Source organism: Oenanthe melanoleuca, chromosome Z (assembly GCF_029582105.1).
Source record: "Oenanthe melanoleuca isolate GR-GAL-2019-014 chromosome Z, OMel1.0, whole genome shotgun sequence".
NCBI classification, from domain to species: domain Eukaryota; kingdom Metazoa; phylum Chordata; class Aves; order Passeriformes; family Muscicapidae; genus Oenanthe; species Oenanthe melanoleuca.
Window position 1 is genome coordinate 40,491,709 of NC_079362.1, and position 19,683 is coordinate 40,511,391.

At 36.4% G+C, this 19,683-nt stretch overlaps 1 protein-coding gene across 2 annotated transcripts in view; it reads left to right on the forward strand.

The window, feature by feature from the left end:
- FRMD3 (FERM domain containing 3) overlaps positions 1–19,683 on the forward strand; it is a 120,896-nt gene that overhangs the window by 42,376 nt on the left and 58,837 nt on the right. For both annotated transcript variants that reach the window (XM_056514441.1, XM_056514440.1), the window contains exon 2: positions 13,418–13,522. In XM_056514441.1, the coding sequence (XP_056370416.1) occupies positions 13,418–13,522 (105 nt within the window). The remainder of the gene's footprint in view (positions 1–13,417; positions 13,523–19,683) is intronic.

Consider the following 19,683-nt stretch of genomic DNA (forward strand, 5'->3'; position numbering starts at 1 on the left):
AAATAGATCATAGTCCGTCATTAAATTCATTTGATGAGGAGAGATTGTTCTAGATAGGTAGCTCTCTTTTTTAGTATTTTTATTTTAGTAACAATGTTTTTGGGAAATTATGGTGCTCTGTGGTTCTATGTTGCCAGTACAACCAACTTTGTTTTTTTCAAAGTTTGTTTTGTAAAGCTCGTGATGCAGTAGAATTAACCAGCACCAGAATCTGCGTATTTTCAACCTCTTTTTTTTTTTAAAAAAAGCTTTAAATCAAGATTGACTGCCTTGTCTGAAGACATGCTGTAGAAAAGAAATGCAATTATTTCATTTTACAAAAGATAAGGCTGGCAAGTATGAGACTTTAATTGGATAAAATTGTACTTTCCAAATTATTCAGATAGCTAAATCATCTAATGGCCTTCTCTAATGTTAGAATCCCTTATTCCTTTTTCTTGACATGTCTTTTATATTTATATATGAAGAGAGTACTTGTATATATACATATAGCCAAACATTCACAAAAAATATGGGGTATGTATGTGTGAGATGTAGCAAGGATACAGTATAAGCTAAAAAAGGAAATGCCTTTAATGAGCTAAATGCATGATGATGGTCAGCATTTTTAATCTAATGGCCATTGCCTTGAGAGATTCTTTGTTAAGTATTTCAAGATTAATATCTTCAGCCATGTATATGTATGCACTGCGGAGGTTCAACAGGGTCAGTGTTTAGATGGGTAGTAATGTCTGGAATTACCTTTCAATCATCCTGTGAAACAGTGTCCTTTAGTAGGTTGGTGCTTTCTGGTATCTGTGCACCATTGTCCACTTGTGCTGCTCTCCTGCCTTGCTTATAACCCAATGTACAGACTCAATGCTCAGAGTGTGCAAGCAGAAATTCATTTATATCTGTGTTTCTGTTTGCTGTTGAGAGAAGGTGACAAAGACAAAGCTTCAGAGGATGGGCTGCTGGGTACCTCAATGTGTGATACCTACCTGCAGGGGCTGAGGTTGGCCACCCACTATTGCGTGGTGAGGAGGAAGATGGGCAGCACTGGGAAGGGTTAGAGAAGATTAGGTTTTGAGACTGGGCAGCTTAAGAGCAGAGTGTCATTCATGCACTAAACTAAAGTTTAAATGTCTTGTAAGAAGGAGAATCTCTAATATTTTCTTGAAAAATACATCCTGGTTTACTGGGTTTCATGTCTCTGATATGGTTTTGCTTAACTCTGGTGCATTCTCAGTTGAGTTTTCAGTGCAGTCTGTTCTTCAAGGCTCTTCAGAGAACATGTGAAGGTGGGTGAGTTTGGGTTAATGGCAGCAGTGCACTTGCTGGCAAAGTCTTTAGAGAATCATGGAATCACAGAATATTCTGAGTTGGAAGGCATCCACAAGGATTATCCAGCCCAGCTCTTAAGTGTGATGTACCCAAAACCTTAGAGCCATTACCACGCTCTAACCAACAGAACTGGTCCCAGTGCTCTTCCCCTGCTCTCTGCTTCCCTTCTGCTTGCTGTTTTCTTGTACTTGGGCCACATGGCTAAGGATGATTGCTGCATCCCACAAGGAAGGGTGCAAGGCCACTTAAATGTCTGATGCTCTCTTGCCAATTTCCATGCTGGCTTGTTTCTTGCTTTATTTTCCAAAAGTTCTTTCTGCATTGATGTGTCAGGCAGAAAGAGAAATCCAAAAAGTTGTGTTGTGCTGCAAGACAAGACACCTTTTCTTCTTTGGTGTTATGTGCTCATTTATGTAACTTCTCCAGTTTTGAAAGAGGTTCATTATAAAATAATTTTGTCCTGAGGTTTTGCAGTCAGTTTTGGCAGGGCAGGTACAAAACTGTCAGAGCTTTGCTTTTTAGAATCTGCATGTCAGCTTTGCACTGCATCTAGCTCTATCTTAAGACACTTTTTAAGATTTTTTTTTTTTCTCCACATAAGCCTGTAGTACCCATAGATGATCTGGGTAAGGAGAATGTAGCCTTAGTTTGCTCCCAGATTGCAAAGAAAGAAGTTCAGCACAGGTTTTCTAGTCTCAGAGGACAATAAGAAATCTTACTTTGCTTGTTATTTTGCAATAATTTTCAAAGCCATTCACTCCTTTTTTTAGTTAGCTTGATATTTGCTATTGCTCTGCTTCAATTCTGAATGTGACAGGAATTTAAAGAGAGATGTTCCTGATGTAACAATGACCTAGGAACCAGCTGTGCTATCTATTTATGAAAGTTACTGAATGTTATAATTTTTGCCAGGTCTCCTTCCACTCCATAATCACCTGTGTGAGAATAGGAGTTTAAACCCAAAATGATGGGTTTTTTTTGCTTAAAAACCTCTTAACAAGGTACATTCTCTGAAAAAAATTGCTTAGGAGAACTGTGCTCATTTGCATACAGGAAGTAGCTTACATTGCATGTTTTTTTTATCTGCCACAAAACATAGTATAATGAATACAGGTGATCCTGTTAAGCACCATCTTATGTGTTTTTCTTTTTTTAATGGGTTTTGTGTTCAGTTGTAACATGCAATGTGGGTGGTTAAGGGAAATTGATCAGTGTGCATAAACATCCTTTGCATCCACTGATTTTTCAAAGCTTTCCCCAAATGCCAGCCACTGTGGAGCATATCAGAAAACTTCCAGTACATAAACACATAATCTGCAGTCTTTTTTTTCCCCCCTCTTCTTTTCATTCCGTTTTAATCGAGAGCCAAAATTTTATAAATTTCAAAGATAGCAAATTTTGCTCTGGATAGGAAAGAATAGACAGACTAGTATTCCTTTAAGGTCAGGAAAAGTTAGTTACATACATTTGGTATGTAATTCAGGGCTTTGCTTTCCATTTACTAGATGGAAAGAAGCATTTGCAGTATCCTAGGATTTATTTTGGGAAAAAACATCTTAAAAGGGCTACAAGAGTAACCACTGTTGAGAAGAAAAAGAGTATGATGAGTTCCTAACTTAGTCAAAAGTGATGCATTTTAATAATGTGTCACTATGTTCCCCAACTGAAAAATGTGGAAAACAGACCAGTTACTGAAACAGTAAAAAGTGGGGTCAGCTTGCCTTTGATGTCTGCTGAGTGTGTGGGAACAGGAAGTCTGAGCATATGTTGTAAAGATGAAGATGAATCTGACACTGTAAGGGAAAAAATGAAGTCTAGGAAAGGTGAAACAATTATGGGGTCTGTAAAATCTATTGCTGTGTTTAATGGAATGAGTCTGTAGCGTCCTCTGTTTGAATTTCTAAAGTGTGTTGGGTTTCTAGTGATGGTAGTTTAAAGAAATTCAGAAAGACTTGTTGTTTTAAATCTGTATTCTTATAATTTGTTCATTAAAGAGTGGAAGAAAAAAGACCATAGTTGTAATTTTGTGAGGTGAGGATTACAAGTACAAGGATAGTTCTGGCTATGCTATCAAATGGAGGTTTTATTTTAGGTAGTGCTACTGAAACAGTTTGTATGTCTTTCAAGGACTGAATAAACTCCAGAAAGTGAGGAAGGAAGGAAGGAAGGAAGGAAGGAAGGAAGGAAGGAAGGAAGGAAGGAAGGAAGGAAGGAAGGAAGGAAGGAAGGAAGGAAGGAAGGAAGGAAGGAAGGAAGGAAGGAAGGAAGGGAGGAAGGAAGGGAGGAAGGGAGGAAGGAAGGAGGGAGGGAGGGAGGAAGAGAGGAAGGAAGGAAGGAAGGAAGGAAGGAAGGAAGGAAGGAAGGAAGGAAGGAAGGAAGGAAGGAAGGAAGAAAGAAAGAAAGAAAGAAAGAAAGAAAGAAAGAAAGAAAGAAAGAAAGAAAGAAAGAAAGAAAGAAAGAAAGAAAGAAAGAAAGAAAGAAAGAAAGAAAGAAAGAAAGAAAGAAAGAAAGAAAGAAAGAAAAAGAAATCCAGCTTTCCCTACTACAAGAAAAAAATTGTGAGCTGGGAACTTTTTCTTTGGCAGGGAGACAGAAACTTGTATGCCACAGAGAATGAGTTCCTCCCCTGATACCTATATCTGGCTTTTGTTGAATACCATTTGGGTGCACTGGTGTAGGCACCATGTCCAAGGAGTGCTTCTGGAGGACTTCTTTCTCCAGTGTTTTCAATCTACCATTAATTTGCTTTTCTGAAGATTGAATGTAAAATATTCTACATTTAATGTTTTTTTCCTTCAAAACAAGCATTTAACAACTGGGATTATTAAAAGGGGAGGGAAAAGTACTGATTAAAGATTCTTTGCTGTGTAATTATTTCTGACAGGAAAATATATTTAACCATATGTGTCTAGAAAGCACTAGTTGAGCAGCTTGGAAGTAGTTTCTCGTGGTAAAATTATTCCCACAGTCTGCTGAAAGAAAGTACAGGAATAAGGCTCTTTGCTGAGTGGGAAATGAGCCAACATGATTCTTGAAGTTACAAAATTTCTGCAGTCAAAGCACATGGGAAAAGTGCTTAAGCATACTGAGATATTACCTAAGATGGATAGAAAGGAGTTACTTATCTGAGGCAGGTAAGCAAGATGAGTAGTTCAAAAAAATATGTGTTGGTGGATGGATTCTAAATAAATAGAAGGTGGGAGATCTTTGTGTTTATCCTCATCCTCTTCCATAAAAACTTTTTTGAAGATGCACAGTAGGTATTATGACAAGTGTCCTATGAGGCATATGTAGTATGTCTGGCTGACAGTTCAACTGCATAACACGATGAGGGTTCCTCAGTTAACTAAAAGTTTTTATCTAGGCCCTTATCACATCAGATTAGTGTATGAGTTGCTCTTTCAGCTGGTTCGCTGAGAGCTGGGACTTCATCACCGTGGTTGAGGGTCCTGTCGCTCAGGAGATATTATTTGTGTGTTGCAGCACTTGTGATTGGGTGTGCTTTAGAGATGATACTGCCAGATCAATGACTTCATAGCTGGGTTTGTGATTCTGGAATAATCCACATAGCGATGGATCAAATTTCCGTAATATCTAGTTGTATATTCTGTCCATTATGTAAGCTCTTAGATGTTCACATCACTATAATTGCCTTTCAAATGGACATTACTTCATCCCCTCTAGGGATTATGTTCCATGATCTTACTTTTCTTCCTCCGTTCCTCCACCAGTGCATGCACATCCCATCATGCTTGCAGGCATTCACCATGTGTTTCCTCATGTGAGGTGACAAACGTGGGGATAACCCCAAGCTGTGAGGGCGTGGGGGGTACCAGCTGAGGTGCCACTCTCAGTGCTTGCAGGGGTTCCCCAGCTCTACTCACAGCTCCTTTCCAGCTGCCCTTCTCTCCACTGGGTGTGGAAGCCAAGGTGTGTTTGTTCCTGTGTGACCCTTACCATGGCTGGGGTTCAGCTGAGCCCTGAAATGTGCTCCTGAAGGGGAATTCTTGCAACATCCCCAGCTGGCTGTGCTCATGTGGGCAGCATAAGCTGAATGCCTCTGTTGCCTGTGCTCAGGGAAATGTCTTGTTTGGCTAGAAGAATTCCTAGTTGCTTTCCTTTTTTAAAAACATTTCTTGTAAAATAAGGGCAGACTGCTAGACATCTGTTGGGAAAGGCGTATTTAAAGAATGGCGCTTGGATTTATACTTGAATATGTACTGATTTTTCTGTGTCTTTTGAAACTACTGAGAAGATTCAGGCCAAGGGAGGATTGTTGGCCATCATCTGTATATTAAGGGGACATTAGGTATTTTTATTAAAATCCTGGTTTCGCTTTTATGTTGCTTTGTAGGTGGGGACTGAGAACTCATTGTTGAAATCTCTAATCCACTTCCCTGGATGTGGTATGATGTCAAGAATGAAAGAGAGAAAGCAGACTCAGGTTTGCTGAACAATGCCGGGCATTGAACAAAATGATAGATTTGTTGACAGAAGGACTCAATTCCTTTTAAGAAATCAATAGTGCCTCAGATGGCATCACAAATGCTGTGCTAATGGAAGCTGTTACCAGAAGCGAGCAGTTAATGCTGCAAGCCTTCTGTGAGGCTGACACTTGAGGGACACAAAACCTAAATGGCCAAGTGATGCCCGTGTGTACAACAGAGAATGAATATTGCATTTGTGGTTTCCTCAGTGCTTGCTGGCCAGACTGGTGGAGACTTCTGAGAGCTGCAGTGTGCAAACTATAAATATTTATTTTTATTATTTATAACTTACCCATGGGTCAGAATAATTTGCTTGCAGAATATCACAGAGCTCAAGAACTGATTGTATGAAAGCTGTTACCTGTCTTCACTGCTGCTGTTCAGATTTTATTGAGTAGGAGAATATACTTTTCATTTCCCTTTTTCTTCCCCATTTATTTTGCTTTTAGAATAGTTTTCATTTAATGTTCATTCATCGATGGGACTGGCATTGTGGGATCTTCTCTGTGGTACAATTTTCTCCTTTTCCCTCTTCATCTGTTATTATTTGATCACTATTCTCATACAATAACCTCTGATTTTAGAGAGCATAAAAATATGCTGTCTTATGGACAGATCTGTCCATCTGTTGCAAATGAATAATGCAAATTAAAGAAATATAAATAACCTCAAATGATCATTTTCCAAACAAGTTAGTACATAAGAGGTATTTGACAAGTATGTTTCTGACCTCACTGCAGCAGTTATTTCTGGTTAAATTTTCAATATTGTGTACATTTAGCCAAGATATTTAAGATTAATAGAACTTTCTCAGCTACATTCACATATACAGCCTTGAATTTTCTCTTCTCTTATTTCTCTTCTTCCCAACATATACATTATTCTTTCTTCTTTCCTTTCCCCTTTATTTTAAGATGTATTTTTATAATTCTTGAGCAAAAGAAACTGTACATAAAGGCTAGTTTATAAGACTCTTTTCCCTTTAGTTCTCTTTGTTAGTATCTATAACTTGGGGCTCAACTGATAATTAAGAGCTTACAAATTTGAGTTAAAACTGATATATTTGTAAAAATTATGTTCTTTAAGACCCATTTCAGGTTACCAAATGAACTCTAACACCAGAGGAGTATGGGTAGCTTGTGTCTCAGACATGAAGCATTCTTTATCACTACTGACTGCTAAATTCCCCATGAAATAAGATGGGCATTAATTCTCTAATGTTTTCTATCATCTATTCAAATACTTTAATACATAATAAAATGTATTAAATGACAGATTCAAAAATTCTTCCCTCCCAAAGTTCTAGAATTAGATAATGTTGATGTAAATTATTTTTAATTAATATAGAAATATCAACTAGTATATAGAACAAAATACATACTTTGCAAGAGATAACTAATGTAAAATAATATGTGGAAGAGAACTGTTACAATTAAGTAAATGCCAGCTACTTTATTGCAGTGTCATGTTTTGTGCCTTTCATTAAAAAATCATTGGTCCTTTTTTTTGGTTAGTTTTGGGTGTGTAGAAATATAGTTAATTCTTTGCTGTTAGCAGAAGAAAAAATGACAAAAATACTTTGTTTCTAAAATAAAATATTTCATTTCCAATTTGCTTGTTTTCTTTCAGCAAAAGTTTGTTGCCTTTTTTTTTTTTTTTCATTTTGGAACTTAAACTCCGATAAAAGAAGCAAGTCATAACTGGCTCTTCTTACAACTCAGAAAATTTTCCAGTTAAATTTTATATACTAGACTAGACCAGACCAGCACTGTATTTTCAAACAGTATAAAATACTGTAGGATGCTGGAAGGAAGGAATTCCTTTTAAAGAGTTATACCATTTTAGCTGAGGAATGAAACAGGCATGCTTTTATTGTTCTATACATTTTGAAGGCATTATTCAATATTCTCTTCTTGTGAAACATTTTCCTATATTCCTGTTGTTGTTTCCAAGGCAGAAACAAAAAATGGCAAAGGACTTGTCTGTATATGTTTCTTGTGAGTACTTGCTGTCATTTGTAGTGTCAGTGAATCCATAAATCCAAAGAGCCGTAAGAAATTTGCAGAGGGCACTGGAGATTGTCAAAGTTAGGGCTGGCCCAGCTTTGCTATGCTAGAGTTGATTCTTTTCCCCCTCATTGACTTTGGTTGCTGCAGAATGAGGATTCTGTTCCAGATTCTGTAATTCAGGCAAGACTTAAAAATTGATCTAGAAGATACTGGGAAATTTGGTCATGCCTAGTTGTCTTCCTTCTCTGTGCCCTTAGCTCTCCTCCCTGTTCAGCTTCAAAGGGTTGATATTAAATGAGTCCCATTCCAGGGCACATCCCAGTCCAGTGATGCTTAGTGAACTTTTTTGCTGTTCCACTGGAGACAAATGCAAATATGACGATAGCTGTATCAAAATGACACGAGCAGAGAATTGCTCCTAGATATCCTTTCACAGCCGTGCTTTGGTGTACGAGAGCTGGCCCCACACTGAACTGTGGAATAAGTGACTAATGTCAATGCAATGGAAAACGTATGCCTGTGGGGATTCAAGTTATTTCTCTCATGGAAAGCCTAGAAGAAGTAGGATCTTATCACTGAGAGGATGTCCAAAGAAATGTAAAAAATGTGAGAAGTGGCAGTTGAAAATGCAGTTTAGCTCTGTTGCTTTTTATAATTATTGTTACCTATTGTCAACAGAACTATCTTTTTCACTTTTCAGTGGGTAAAGATGCTTTTTTTTTCCCCCCTAATTGGGTAGTTTTCATTCTATGGTTCTATCATGATTGTTCTTCAATGTATGAATTTAATCCTTTTACATCCATAGAACTTCAAAATACGTTGCATGACAAAAAAGAAAAACCCAAGCATACAAAATCAAACAGCATGCTTGCCTTGCCTGAGAGCCAGGCTTTTCATTGATTTAGACAGAAATGTTGGTTTCCATGTGCTTTCTTTGTTATGTTGATGGTTTTTTATTTTTGTTTGTTTGTTTGTTTGTTTTAATTTTTTTTTTTTTTTTGTGCATGGCTTTATGCTTAAGTAAGTACTTAAGTGTGTGACCAGCTTTACACACCGGGTCACTGTTGGGAGCTGTTCACACAAGTAAAGACACTTATGGGATGAGGATTGAAATCCCCAGTACAAATAAATACTGTGTTTATGACTCTGCACACTTCTTAGTAATGCCAGTGGCTTTCTGACAGAGATAAGCATAGCTGGCAGGACTTCAGTGGTTAGATAACAGAGCAGAAACATTTTGTTTAATCTGCTTGTGATTCTTGCTCTTCCTTGTGACGACATTCAGATAAATAGATGCAGAACTCCACAGTGAAGCAAATGCAAATAGGGAAAACATTTCACTGAATGTAAGACCTTAAACTGCTGTAAGTAGTTTTCCTCTCACTTTCGGATTTGTGAAGCAGTCACAAAGGTTTTGTGGTCTTGTTTTGCGTCATTGGAGAATTGTTAAATTGGTAGAACAAGTTACATTCTGCCTTGTTTTTTAAGTTGTATCAAGATAGTTGAACTAAAAAAAGAAATCCCCAAAGCAAACATGAGATGAGGATAATGTGTTAAACTGCTCAAGAGCAACAAAGATCGTTGTTTGGATTAGTTTCCATATACCAGAGAAATTACCAAGGAATTAGGTTATTCATTCTTAAATTTGCAGAGTTGCAGAAATGGAAGTTGTAACAAGAGTGTCTGGTAGGGGAAATGAAGCATTTCTCCAGTTTATTACTCAGTTCATAGAGCTAAGGAACAAACTCAGGCTGCCCTGTGAGTCCATCAATGGAAGACTCTGTATGATCCTGTTTTCATGTCTTCTTGGAGTAGATAACATTCCCTGTTTCGCTTAATTCTTTTGCCACAGCTGCAAGTTTAATTTGATATGTATTTGTTTCAATAAAAATGAAAACTTTTGATCCAGCTTAGAAAGCAGTGCTTAACAGTTATTTGCAAACCGACCTTGTGTGTTCAGGGATTTTGTCATTTACATGGCATTATATCCGTTGCATATGTGTTGGGGTTTGTTGTGGGATTTTGGTGGTATTAAGGTCAAATATTCAAATACAGCCTTAGGAAAAACATGCTTGTCTTCTCTGTGCCTATTTATCTAAATAAATCAGAAAGTCATTCCTCAAATCATTTATAGAAATCTCCAAATTTTTGTTTGAGTGTGTGGAATATCTGCATTATTATAGGACTTCATTTAAAGCCATGGGTTACAAAAATCTGAAGGAAAATATTTCTTATTTGAGACAGATATATTTGAATTAATAGACTTACAAAAAAGTGGCTAATTTAATGGTATTCTTTCATTGAAGACAATGTATTGATTACAATTCAAGACACTTCTCAGTCTCTTACAGACTTTTCTGACTCTTGTTTCTGCCTGCATGTATCTTCTTTAATGGACAGTAATTGATGACTTCAAAGTGAACTGTGGTATAATTCTCAAATATTTGAGCTGGGAAAATTTTAAATGCACGACTTGATTTTTACTTTCAGATTCCTGTTGTTTGTGGCTGAAATGCTTTAGTGGTGTCTGAAATAAAGGCTTTCTTTATTATGTATTTTTTTTATGTTCTAACAAGTGTTCTAAAATGTAATATAAAATTATTTTTCTGAGTTGCTGCAAAGTACTTTTTCTATATAAAAGGGTTTAAGGATTGTTTTTGTTTGTTTGCATTTTTTTTCTTTTTTTTAAAAGGTCACTTAATGGGAAGGCTGTATGGCAACTGTCTGAAATTTTTAGGCTACATTTTATATTCATTATTCTCTGACCCAAATCCATTCCTCTCCTCTGTTGTGGATGACTAGCTGTTCTAAATTTATGTTATCCAGATTATTTCACAAATCGGACTGAAATTTGGTTTTAATATATTCTTTTGTAGCATCGTAATATGTAGTAATGTGTAATAAATAGAAAAGGATTGTGATGTTCTAAAGCTCAGAAGAATTTGAAGCGTTGTTAGAGAAACGTAGAAAATGTTTATGTCTGCTGTTTGCAGAAAATAAAATTAACCTCCATTACCCATCCTTCTTGTCATACAGTCTATTATGAATTAGGACTTGGTGTGCTGTGGGCCACATCAAGTATTTTCCTCTGTGTATCAATTAAGATCTACTTTTTTTAAAAAAAAATTTCAAGTGTCTAGAAGGTTTTAATAGTGGAACATTTACAATTTCACTACATTATTCACATGCTGAATTAGCCCACTTTTGTGCATCTTGAATATTTTTTAAAATGTAATGAACTGAAGGGGATATACTAACCAAGGGTAAAGTTATTAACTAGTCCCTTCTATTTATTGGTGGAAGGCTTAAAGATTGCTGGAGCATGAATCTAGCTTGGAGGCTTTTTGCTCTTTTTTGTTTAGTTTGTTTCCATCATCTGTTTTCCAAGGAAGAAAACTAGGGCATCAATTCCTTTTAGAAACAGAATGTTGTTACTGGATTTATAAACATTATATGTGCTGTACCCTTTTATCAGTTTCTTCAGGAGTTCAGAAATTTGTGACTTATTTGTTATTTAGGTGACTGAAGCAAAGGGCTTTTAAAATTTATAGATTAGAATGTGAACCCCTAGTAATTTGTTGTAGGAGATTGTATTATTACTGGCTGTTCTTCCAGTAACACCCTCTGATGTTGTCACATGAAAATATGGGTAGTCAGGTTTCCTCATTTCCAATGTTTTATAAAATGGATTTCATTTGTTCACTGTTGCTGGTAAAGTCTGTTTTCATGTTTGATTGTACCTGAGTCATCTAATAACGTCTAATTTCCCAGTCATATTTAATTTGCTGAAGATTCATTTAAGACTGCAGTATAAATGTCATGTCTGTGTTTATAATTTTTCCTACTGCCTTTGTAATGAAATATCACCATGCAATTTTGTCAATACTTCAATGGTCTCTCACAGTCACAAAACTTTTCAGACACTTACATGATTTTAAGTTAAAAAGCAGTTAGTTGAAATATGACTACATAAGTGTAGATCTCTTTTTTGGTCAGCCACAAGGAAAGTGACAGTTTTTCTTTTGCATTTTCCAGTCTTTGAGGGAAGTGTTCTCTATGTTGTCTCCAGGATGCCCATACTTGTAACTGGGTACAACAAAAAAAAAAAAAAGTCAGTGAATGTGTTAACCACTCTTAACAGTAAACAAGTTGATTTTAAATGTCTTGAGGCTGGAATGAAAGAATTACAGAAGGAAAACTGTTGCATCTAGGTTATTTGGGAAAAGGTAACAATGCAGGGTGCAAAGCATGAGGTTGCATGAGCACAAGCTGAACAGACAAATTGTGTTAACATCCTTTGACAATGGCTGTTTAAAGATAGGAAAACAAATTATGGGAGCAGTCTTGAAGCATGTCTCATTTTTCCTGGGGAAGCAGTAGATCTCACCAGGCAGCAGTGGTGCCTGGGCCATCACCCTTTAGAGTATGACCTCCAACAGGTCACAGTGCTGGTTTTGGCTCAGCTGCTTCTGTGCAAAATGAAGATACTGGCAATCAATACCCAGCCTTGTAAAGTACCATGAGATGCTATTGCTTCAATTTTGCTTGCCATGCTCTTTATGGCTTAAATTGCCTCTTCTTAAAAAAGTTTGAACAAGGCATAGCATTAAAATTTTCAGGGAGTAGTTTGGAGAAAAACAATTAAGTATTATTTTTATATAAAATGATTTTGTGTTCTGTATAGTTTCTATTCAGTAGACATTAAGAGCTAAATTCAAATTGTTTGATGTCAGCACAGGGTAGAGACTCCTTATCTGGTCCACAGCAGAGATGACTCACATCCAGGACCAAGGTAGACACACAGAAGGAAAAAATTGCAGAGACCTGACACCACTGTGTGGTGAAGTATCTTTGTCTTCTTGGAGTGGTCTGTTTTAGGAAAACAACTTTTGCTAATATTGACACAAATCACATTTCAGAAAAAACCCCAACGTGAACCTTCACAGCAGCTGGATCAAAATAAATGTGAAAACTCATGTAGTATCTCAGTATTAGACATCAGATGAAAGAGAATAGACACACACTCTTGAGATAGAAAAAAAAAAAAAGAAAGAATTAGATTGTTTGCTAAATATCATGTGTAACAGATTTGATAAGGCCATACTTGCCCAATGACAATGAAGATGAAAACCTCTCTCAGTCATTTGGGCATTCTCTGTACTGCAGCTCTGACTTAATTGAGGAAATTAAGGATCAGATCTCTCTTGCTGTGGACACTGGGTAAAGATCGGGGATAAAAAAAACACAGAGTGTTTTGAAATTCTATATGTAAATAAGTATCTGTTATGCCTTATAGCATCCATGGAAATATGGTTGCTAGTAGTGTATTAAGTCTTATAAATATATTAAGTCTTTAGCCATTAGAGCAGCAAGAGTTTTCCTGAGGTAGAGTAGTAATTATATTTTCTTAATCAATCTGTGAATGTGTATTGATCATTAATTTCTTGAATCTTTTAGAGAAGATAACTGGTTAAATCCTTGTCCTCTTCTGAATAACAACAAATTTCATACACCATTTTCCTTGACACTTTGCCTAGATTTGTAGACAGCAAATTCAGAATACTCAACATAATTTATAATTTCTTTATCTTTTTACAGAGGGAAACCAAAGGTCAATTTCTGATAGATCACATCTGCAACTATTACAGCTTGCTGGAAAAAGACTATTTTGGTATTCGATATGTTGACCCTGAGAAGCAGAGGGTATGTATTTCATCCCTGACTAAATTTGCTTTCAAGTAAAGTGAATTGATTTTTTAAAAAATAAACATGTATGTTCTAATGCAAAATTATGTATCTCTGAGAATTTGTTCTCAGTCTGTAATCTGTAGAAGTTCCTAAAGTGACATTATTAAATTATTTTTCCCCTCACTTCATGTACTACTACTACTATTATTATTATTATTATTATTATTATTATTATTATTATTATTATTATTATTACGACTACTATTGTTATTATATTTTATATTATGATATATTTTGATTTGTGTAGTTCTGAGCACTTATACTAGAAAAGAATCTATAGGCATGACTCAGAGTCAGCACAGAGCTGCTCTAGGCTCTGACAGTGCACTGGAATTCTGGATTTTTAGTTTTCTCTTAGTGAATGATTTTTGGGATATGTAAGAATAAATCCTATTATGCTTATCAGGTAAAAGCAGTCATTCTGTTTCACCCATCATGGGATGCATGGACTTAAAAATCTGTAATGCAGAAAACAGATGTGATTTGTCAAGCTTTGGGGGGTTCTTCAGTTTGGTCCTCCCTATGAGCATCATTGCATGTCTGCAATAAAATTCTATGTCTTGTGCTGTAGGTATTTTTGTGTGCAGTTAATAGTCATCTCTCCTAGATGTTAGGTGCTTCTGCAGGTTGTATTTTATAGGTGATTTGCTTCTGCTACCTCTGTGTGGCTTCAGATGACTTTTGTTGTGTGAGAGTAGGAGCAAATGGTGAGCACAGGAAGCAGAAGTCCTCGGACACTGAAATTCAGAACTGCTTCTTCACCACGTTGTCCTGCTGGTCTCAATATTAAGACTAAGATATGTGACTTTAAATATCTTGGGTATGTATAATGGCATTTAATCTCTGGAAACAATTGCCAGTTTGAAGTTGCTGTGACTGAAGAGGAAAAAATTAATTTGGCTAGATATCTCTTGCTCCACCTTAATTACTTTTGTGAAAAGTCACCGGAATTCGGATATCACCATAAGCTCAACCTTATAAAATTGCAAAGGCTTTGCAAAGCTGCCCCAAGTAGTTTCCATTTCATCCCCCTTTTAAAGTGAAAGTAATTAGCCATTAGTCTGACCAGTGTTCTTAATTCTTCACAATCATAAAAATTATGGAGATGCTCAAGTGTTTGGAATTCATAGGAAAATTAGGTGGAGTACTGGATTGGGCTGTAATTAGGTAAGACTTAATAAATACTTCTATTGGATGTTTCTCTGACAGTCATTAAAAAATGCTACAGAAAAGCTATTTTACTTAATGGAAGCAAAGAGGGTCTTTTAAATAAAGCAAATTGCTTTTTGTCAGAATACTTTAAACTAATGATATTTTAGGAAAAAACCTTCAAAACCCCAAACGCATTTTGATGCCCATTATATCATACCATATTTGGTTCCCATGTCTCAAAGAGCTGTTAGCTATATTGTTAGCTAAATTCATCTTATCCGTCTTGAATATACAGTTGCTTTATATCTTATAGTATAGTTAATTTAGTGCTAAGTTTATGGAAGAAATTTTCTCTTGCTTAGCACCTCAAGACAATTTTGGGGAGAAAAAATATGTTCGTACCTAAAAAATCTTGTTTCCCTTTGTATCCCACAACTAGAGAATATTGTTGCCATCCTGTGTAGTATGGTGGCTTGCATTAACTGGTCCACTCTTCAGCTGGATTGTGTTAAACAGACTTACCAAACAAACATTTTCCATATGTACATTTTTAAGTGCTGATTTACAATTGCTCTCATGTTCTCAAGCATATTGATAACTTCAATAATTGGGTATTTTTTTTTTAATTCTATCATTAATTAAGACATGATTTATAAGGGACCCTGTTTTGTACAGACTTAAATACTTTGTTGATGAGATGAAAGCAATGTACATTCTTATCTTATGTTACAAGTCATTAAAATATGTTATTTTTATATTCAGTATTCCTGTATTGTCATTAACGTCTTCCTGGATGCCAAAGAATTCCTTACTTCTGCTCCCTAGTAATGACATGAATATATAATAACCCAGACATGTCCACACAGCTCCAGGCCTTGCCACCTCATGGTTCTGAAAAAAATTAACTCTGTCCTGGCCTAAACCAGGACAGCTCAGTAAAAAACTAAGGAAATGACTGTTTTGGATTTATGAGGTGTGTGACAGTTTTCTTCACGTTTTTTTTTATTTTTTTTTAATTTTTTTTATTTTTGCAATTGTGAGTTTAGATGCCTGGAATTAATCTAACAAAAAGCCATCAGTAGCTGCCTAGGTATGTGGTTAAAGAGATAAGCTATGGCAAGTGTAAAATGTGGTGGGGTCACAGGAGAAATGCCATGTGATTGTAACCACTGTACAGATAAGAATACTTAATGTTCCATAGGAGAAATTTTCAAAGCTCCATGGAATAATGTACTTGTAATTTGGTAGAAGAAATTTTCAAGACTCAGTGGAATTATTACAGGTCCCACCAAGGAGAAAGGGAGACACATTTTCTGCAGTACATTATGAGGGCTTGGTGTGATGTGTCACAAAACACAAACAGTAACCCAGTAAAGATCCACAGGTGGATTTCAGCAGCAGCTTCTTTCTGAATTTAAACCTTGTGCTTTGGCCAAGCACAGTTACTCTGAAGGAAAGCAATAGTTCATGCTATACCAGATAATAATGTGTGTGACAATGTACTTCAGTGCTCCAGAGGCAAATAAAGTGATGTGGGAAAATGAATGAGTATTGAATAGCCTGGTTTACTGCATGACATGGCTAAGGTAAAGGACAGCACTTTCTTTGTCTCTTAAGACTGTTTGTGGGAAGGTATTAACATCATTAGATTCTAATGGGACCTTGGCTGCTCTGATCCAGATATCTGTATTCAAGGAAGATCAACTTAACTGAAGAAGGAAAGGAGAAAGAAGGAATATTAGAAGCATAAAGAGAGTGCAGAGCTTGTTTATGAAATGATTAAAGAAGGCCACACCCTTTTAGAGCAGGAAACAAAGGATAGGAAGGTAGGGTTATACATGCATCAGAGAAAATAGAAAGAGAAAGTTTAATGGATCTGGTTCTTAAGGTGGTGAGAGCTGCACTGTCTGAGACAGTCCTAATGGAGGCAGTGGGGGAAAATCTTTCACCAGATTGGTAAATAATTTTAAGAGAATTCTCTATATTTATGGACGGAGTTTATATTAAATATTGGCAAAGATAGGGACTAGGCACCATCTTCTGAATGTTCTTTCAAACAAAATGTAATAGGAGCTGAAACAAAAAAGCATACCTTGTTTTTAGGGGAGTAATCATTGTTTCTGATGTACATAGCACACAATGGATATTACTTTGCTGAATTTTTGGAAATGCTAATTGCTTTTGTTGTAGCATTTTATGTGTTGTAGAGTTTTATATTCAACCACACAGTCTCTGTGTTTGCACAGAGAGGTCTACATCAATGGTTCCAAATGAAGCTGCCAAAACCATGCATTTAATTCTGGCTTGTTGTGAATTATTCTTGATTGATTTTTTGAACAGCTTAACTATATGAAATAATAGTATATTATTATATACTGTACACACACACACACACATATATATGAAATATTATGCAGATTTACTCCTGCTGGCATTTAGTCTAGAGAGATGCTTGCCTCCATTTTATTAAGATCTAGTTTTTTTTTGTGCAAAGGTTCCATAGTTGCTCTGAAAGCTAATTTGCATTCCTTTTGTTTTGTAGTGAGGGAGCTCAAGTAGGCAAAAATACCAGCTTTAATTCATTCAAAATGTCTTTTAAATGTAGAGTATGCTACTAAAATGTAGCATAGAAGTATCAAAATGTTTGACTCAGTTTAAGAATTAAAAATAATAATTGTTTCAATATTTCAGATGCTTAAAATTAAATGTTTCAAGATTTCTGTTTAGAACATTCAGAATTTCTGACTGTGTAAATAATGTAGAAAATTGAGCTAATTGTCTTATGTCAGAAAATAATTTTGAAATGTGGGAAAACAGCTGTGTTTTATAGGTTATTTTTCAAGTAAGTAATGATATATATTTCTTCCTTTCCCCAAATCCATTTTTATAATAATCCTTTCCTCCTACATAAATAAACATGTGTGTATATTTTGAGCATACTTAAACTTTTAAAATATTCTATGATTTTTCATATTCTTCTCCAGCCAAAAAACCCCCAAACTTTGGAAGACTCTCATAACAGAAGGCAGCATTGCATCTTCTTTTGTCTCTGAGTCTATGGGAGAGTAACAGTGACAATAAAATCAAACTGAACTAGCAGTCATAAACCCTAGGTTCTCCAACGTGTTGTATCTTTTAGTGTCACATTTGGATGTTCCTTTGGGGAAACTTTGCCCTAGTGAAGATTCAAAAATGTCAGTGGTAAACTAATAGTATTCAGTAAAATGCCATTTTATGTCTAATGATACTGAGAACAAAGGAGTTCCTAGTGTTCATATAATAGCTGTTGACTTTCTCATGTGGATTTCTGAGAAAATTATGTGGGATCACATTGCCTTTCTCCCTGACTCTAAACTGTAGCAACATTTGAAGCTACTTTTGGTTGAACTTGACCAGGGCAGTGATCATCCCTCTGCACCAGAGGAAAGGGCCTTGGGCTGAGACAGCGGAAATTCAGATCAGTTTTTAGGAAATATTTTTTCAGTGTTAGGGTGCTCAGGAAATATACTTCCCTGCAGGTGGTGGGATCATCACTCCTGGAGGCGCTCAAGAGGAGTCTGGATCTGTTGCTGGGTGGTGTGGTTTAGTGATTTAGGGGTTATAGTGGTAGTGGTGGGTGCATGATGGGACTGGATGATGTTAAAGGTTTCTTCCAGCCTTGATAGTTTTATGATTCTATACAGCTCTCAAGTGTTAAGTTCCTGTATGGTTTCATGCAGATAAACTGACACATTGGTGTTATTTTTCTTACTGAGGAAAACATTGAAAGCCAAACCCAACTAAAGGCCAAACCTAACCCAGGAAATCTGAGAGTGTAAAGAGAGATTGCTGTAAGAACCCGTAAACCCTCATTTGGAGCTTGTACTTTTTAGCAGTTTCCAATAGGAGCAATGCCTGGGTGCGCTGTTACTGATTCTGCTGCTCAAGGAACTATTCCTGCTACCTTTTAATATGCTAGATGCTATATTGAGGCTAATTGTCACATTCTCACACTTGTGGGAATGTAGAATGGCTAATTCTGTGCCAGATACCCTGGGTTTATTGAGCAGCTTCTTTGTGTTTTTGGGTCTGATACAAGATGAGATGAGAATAGAATGATAAAGGGGAGTTGCTGTTCAACATCTTCTTGAGAATGGATTTCTTGTTGAAAGAGGCTGTTCTTGAACACAAGAGAAAATTCAACAGAAGGAAGATATTAGTGTGATTAATAATTATTAAGTCCCTTCAGTGGGGCACCTGAGCAATAATTTAAACTTGGAAATACTTATTTCCTTTTTTTTTTTTAGCTCCCAGTGGATCCATGTGAGCACAAGCTCGTGGTTTTGTTTTTGAATGTGGAAGTATGAGGTGGTAGTTAGAAAGAAACACCTTGGAGCTACCCATGGGGTAGGTTGGAAGTGTAAGGGAAAGGCATTGTAGGACCCTGAAGTCTTACCTGGCACTGTGGAGATGTTTGGAATCATGATCACCCTTAAGCATTAGGATGCTCTGTCATGTGGGTGGGTGTGCTGGAGGCTGTCTGGGAGCAGCAGAGCAGTGCAGTGGTTTTAGCTCTGGGCTTGTGTGTCTGGCAGCATGGAAATAAAGCTTTCAGATTGGTGAAACTACTCTATGAGTACACTGCCTCTATGCAGCTGGTCCTGAATGGTAGCTCTGTGATTTTCTGACTTTCCCAGAACACAGAGCCTAGTTTGGTGCTTTGATAGAAAGATGACACTGGACACTATGGATTTTGTTGGCCTGCCTCATCATTTCTCCCTTAAGAACTGTCACAGATACAATTCTCACTTTGCTTTCAAGCTTAAATTTGGTGAAAACTGGATGACAATTCTACACAGATGTAGGAATTTTTTTGGTCAGATTTTATTTAATTTATTTCACTAGTAAGGGTGGTGAGGAGACCCATTTGTACACCAAACTGTCACTTATAATTGACCTGGGCAGAATGTTTTTTTAATCTTACA